Source organism: Echinops telfairi, unplaced genomic scaffold, assembly GCF_000313985.2.
Source record: "Echinops telfairi isolate 266 unplaced genomic scaffold, ASM31398v2 ScPeMD7_70;HRSCAF=299, whole genome shotgun sequence".
Lineage (NCBI taxonomy): Eukaryota > Metazoa > Chordata > Mammalia > Afrosoricida > Tenrecidae > Echinops > Echinops telfairi.
Window position 1 is genome coordinate 25,951,228 of NW_022103968.1, and position 4,842 is coordinate 25,956,069.

At 41.9% G+C, this 4,842-nt stretch overlaps 1 protein-coding gene across 1 annotated transcript in view; it reads right to left on the reverse strand.

Annotated features, from left to right (window-relative positions):
* The window catches only part of AS3MT (arsenite methyltransferase), a 30,606-nt gene that overhangs the window by 7,518 nt on the left and 18,246 nt on the right, over positions 1 to 4,842 (reverse strand). Inside the window, exon 9 of the mRNA XM_045291427.1 lies at positions 666 to 797. Within this exon, the coding sequence (XP_045147362.1) occupies positions 666 to 797 (132 nt within the window). The remainder of the gene's footprint in view (positions 1 to 665; positions 798 to 4,842) is intronic.

Here is a 4,842-nt window from a genome sequence, read left to right on the forward strand (position 1 = left end):
TGTTTTGAGAATGATGAGGGCAATGAATGTACAAATGCGCTTGACACAATTGATGTGTGTATGGATTGTGATAAGAGTTGTATGAGCCCTTAATAAAATGATTTAAAAATAAAAACCCACCAAATAAATGTACAGTAAATCTTGAAAGAAAAAACGAAACAAAACACCAATACCCTATTTGGCAAGAGTTCCAGGAAAGGTGAGCGGTACAATTTTTCTGGAACAATGTGATCAGATGTATTAAAAGGCTTTTAAAAATAGGTGCGCACAACCCCTAGCTTTGGAGTTCTCCTCTGTAGGTGGGACCATCATGAGGTGGAATTGATTCGACAGTAACTAACAATCATTTACTTACTTTCTACAGTAACTCTTAACCTTCTTTGTTTGTTTGCTTGTTTGTTTTTAGACCCCATTGAGATCCTGATGAAAATGAGACCATCTCTTTAAAAAAAAGAGCATATACTCATACATAGGCACAATTTTTCATATAACTCTAAAGGCTCAGAGATGCCTTAGAGCTCATGGAGATGCCAGAGCAGGAATCTCTGATTATTGGCAGGACAGAAGCAGTGGAATTAATTCAGAGCATTGAAAACTATCCATTTAATAGGAAAATATGCTATAAATACGAAGTTAGGAGACAATCGAATTGAAAGCCACCAGACCTTTGATTTGAAAGCACAACTTCCGGGTGATGGAGACCGCTCTCCAGTGGGGCTGATCAGGAAACCATGGGCAAATCGTGAATTCTTCAAAATAGCCGCTGTTTCTTCATCTACTTCAACAATGTCGCCTTCCTAAAGAGTAAATGGCGGTTTGGTCACTAACGAGTGACATTTCAGAATAAACGATCCTGTTTTCTGGCAGGGCAGTTTCACATTCATGTTTCAAAATACATTTTCAGATTTGCTTCTTTTGCAATCGACTGGTATCGCACTCAGTTTTACTTGGTGACAATTCTGGAAAAAAGGACACTCATTGTTCGAGTTTCTGCCCACGTGTCCCTGGGCAGCATAAGTACGCAACTGCCAGCCAAAGGGTTAGTAGTTCAAAGCCAGAGGCACCTCACAAGTCAGGCAACCTGTTTCTGAAAGGAAAACCCACGTGAGCGGTTCTATTTTGCACACATCTATTTTGCACGATGACTTGCACTCAGTTTGACACCAAGATTGGCACAGTGGCTGCAACAGTGGGCTCAACCAATATGCAGCTGGTGCAGGACCAGCAGGATTTCATTCTGTTGGGCATGGGGTTGCTATGGGTTGAACCAACTTGATGGCACCCAACAACAATTTAGACCAAAAAACCAGAAGAGGGAAACATTTTAAGGCTTCCACCTTAAGAAGAGATCATGATTGTATCTTCTAATACTGAGATCCTACTAGCCCTGGTGGTTTAGTAGTTGCACATTGGGCTCTTAAACCACCTGGTTAGCAGTTCAAAACCACCAGCTGCTCTTAGAGAGAAAGATGAGGCTTTCTACTTCCTTCAAGAGTGACAGTCTTGAAAACCCACAGGCAGTTCTACTCTGTCCTATAAGGTCACCATGAGTCAGAATCAACTCAACGGCGGTGGGATTTTGGTTTTTACTATTTACCAAGTGTTATACTATATTGCTGATAATCCTTAAGACAAATTCTGCAAAGTAGGTATTATTGTCCTTACTTTTACAATGGAGCAAATTGTATCTCAAAGGTTTTTTAGCCCCAAAAAAAGGGTTTTAGCGACTTATCCAAATTTACCCAGGTAATAAATGGTAGAACCAGAATTTGAGTCCTGGTATCTGATTTCAAACCCTGCACTTTCTTTCCATTTTGAGAAACAAAGATTTATCTACAAAACGCAATGACATAAAAAACAAAACAAAAAATACCTCACTGGAAACGAGACAACAAATTACAAGATTTTGGTTTTTTAAAAAGTAGTAGAAATGGTGGAAATGTCTATTTCTTAATTCCACAATACAATTAAATAACTGAAATATTGTTACGTAGTTTGTTGTTGTGGCAGCTGGGTGTTATTAAGCTGGTTTCCACTCATGGGAGCCTTAAGCACAACAGAATGAAAGACCTTGGTCCTACCCCATCCTCACAATTGTGATGTAATGCTGATCTTCCCACAAGCCTTGGGGACCCATAGAGGCCAGAGCTCACTGAGACCGAGATGTTCATGTAAAATTGAACGTGCCTGATTCCCAACTCCAGTAGCTATCACTCTGTAATTCATTATAATATCACAGATTGCCATTCCACCATCTTCTACCAAATTCTGGACTTAAATGTCAATTTCTTTGTCAAGGTTGACAGACTTCTCTCTCTTGACTCATCTTTGAGGTGTTACTTAAAATGCTTAATTCGGCCAAAAATGGTTGTTTTATATAGGGTGGCATTCCAGTAAACTTGTTTGTGGGAAACTGAGAACCTAGAAGCAACCTCATCTCTATGTTCCTAACCACAGGGCTTGGAAGACAGCTCTAGTGAGAGAAGACTTTCACAGTTCCGAGATGGAGAGTAAACCCTACGATGCGGTCTCCAGACAGAGAGAGCTCTCTACAAACTGCCCTCTGCTCTAGATGCCTCCCTCTCAGAACAGTCATGCTCCCTGTGTCTTTATCATGCTTTGTCCCTTAGTTTCCTGGTACTTATAGTGAAGTCCCCGATGGATATACTTCTCCAGGAAGCAGGTGCCTCACTTATATCCTGTCTAACCTGATAAATTACTTTCTACGTAAGCCTGGTTTCACACACACACACACACACACACACACACACACACACGTATGCTTATCTCTAAAAGCATCCTCTGCTGTTTACTATTCTTAAGGGACAATGACACCATTGATCATTCCCTGCCAGACACTCCCTTTGATGTGTTCTACAAGAACTCAGAACATCTCAGATCCACACTCTGCCCTCTCTATTGTGTATGTGCCTAATGAAGGCTTGCATGCCTGGCCACAGTACCCCACCCTGAAAAAGGAATTCCCCCCCTCAAAGTATGTATTTTTTTCAAAACAACCTTTTCATCTTCAAAGTACTCTCCATGACAACACATTTATTAAATCTGCGTTTCCATTCTTGGAAACATTTTTCAAACTCATCTCTTGGGATGGCTGACAGCACCTCCCTTGTTTTTTTGGTTTTTTTCTTCACTTCTTCTGCATGCTCAATTCGCTGACCTTTCATGTCCCTCTTCATTTGGCAGAAACAAAAAGAAGTTGCATGGGGCAAGGTCAGGTGACTAGGGTCCATGGGTGGGGTGGGTATCAAGAAAGACATGCTGTGTTTTGGGGGGGAGTTTTTTTTTGCCAAAAACTGGCAGACTGAGATGGCTGCGTGAGCAGGTGCATTGTCATGGTGGCAAAACCAGACCCACGTCTGCCACAAATCAGGCCTTTTTTGTTGCACAGTTATGCAATCTTTTCAGAAGCTCTAAACAGAAGCTTGATTAATAGTCTGACCCAGTGGAACAAACTCCAAATGCACTATGAGTTGACATTTTTATCTGTTCAGGAAGTTGACAGATGTCCAGAACCAGATTTGTCATCAATCGACATTTCACCTTTTTTGAAATGAAAAAAAACGCTCATCCACTTGGAGTTTTCCCATAGGGTTGCCCGTGTAAGCTGTGTCCAACATCACAGTAGTTTCTGCAGCATTTTTCCAGAGCAGGAAACAAAATTTCACAGCTGCACACTGCTCTCTTAAATTGACCATCACAAAAAATGAGGTTCAAGCAAAACTGCTTTTACAAAATAATTCCCTGTGACCAGAGAGAACCTTCCCATGCAATGCCACTGGGTGCACTAACTCAAAGCAATTCGCTTGATGCTTGCCAAGCTGGAAAAATGGGTGCTACAAAAGCTCCACCCAGCAGAGCTTTTTTCTGTTGTTTTGGGGGGTACCCCCTCGTATATATTCTGCAAAAGAAACTAGCTCTCTTCTTCTTGATTCCAACATGGGAGGTGAGCCCTATACTCCACTTTTTCTGTCTTATTTTTTCTTAATCACATACGGCCGCTCCTAAGGACCCGTCTGATTGTGAGGTTGGATCCCATACTTGTTGCAAAAAACTTCAATGATTTGAAGATGTCCATTTGGATTTTTAAAATTTGCTATTAGCCCTGATCTCAAAATCATTTTTCTCCCATGACACTAAAAAGTGTCCTTCACAAAGACAATGTTCTCCATTGACTGAGGTCTTAAAAGGGGCCCTATGTGGTCTCTCCCCATGTGGAGGAAAGAAGAGTGGAGGAAATGGGAGGGGAGTGGAAATGGTCAGCCCTAAGACTAGTGGACCAAGGACCATCGCCCTCTCCTATCTTGAGACGGGAAGAACGATATGGTGCCCAGCAAGCACCACTAACTGCTCTAAAAAGGATCACAGTGGAAGGTCTTAAATAGAGTAGGAGAAAAATATAGAACAAAATCCAAAACCATAAAAAAAGTCTTACTGGTCAGATATGGCCCCTACTCACCTTTGGGGTCTGAAACGGAACATAAGTCTGTGGTTCAATTTTCAGGCAAAAAAAAAAAAAAAGCCAACCCCCACTGCCATTGAGTCAATGCTGACTCACAACGACCCTTTCAGATGGGCTACAACTGTGTTCCAAGACTGTAACTCGTTAAGGGAACAGAAAGCCCCATCTTTCTTCCACAAATCGGCTGGTGACTTCAAGTTTTGAACCTTGCAGATCTCCGCCCAACCTGTAACCACGCCACCACCTAACAACAGAGAGGTCTCGAGGAGGCACAAGAACACAAAGGAGATAGTCCTTAGAACCATCAACCATTCGAGATACGAGAGGCAGCATTTACCCAAGGACACAGTTCAGTGGGGTTA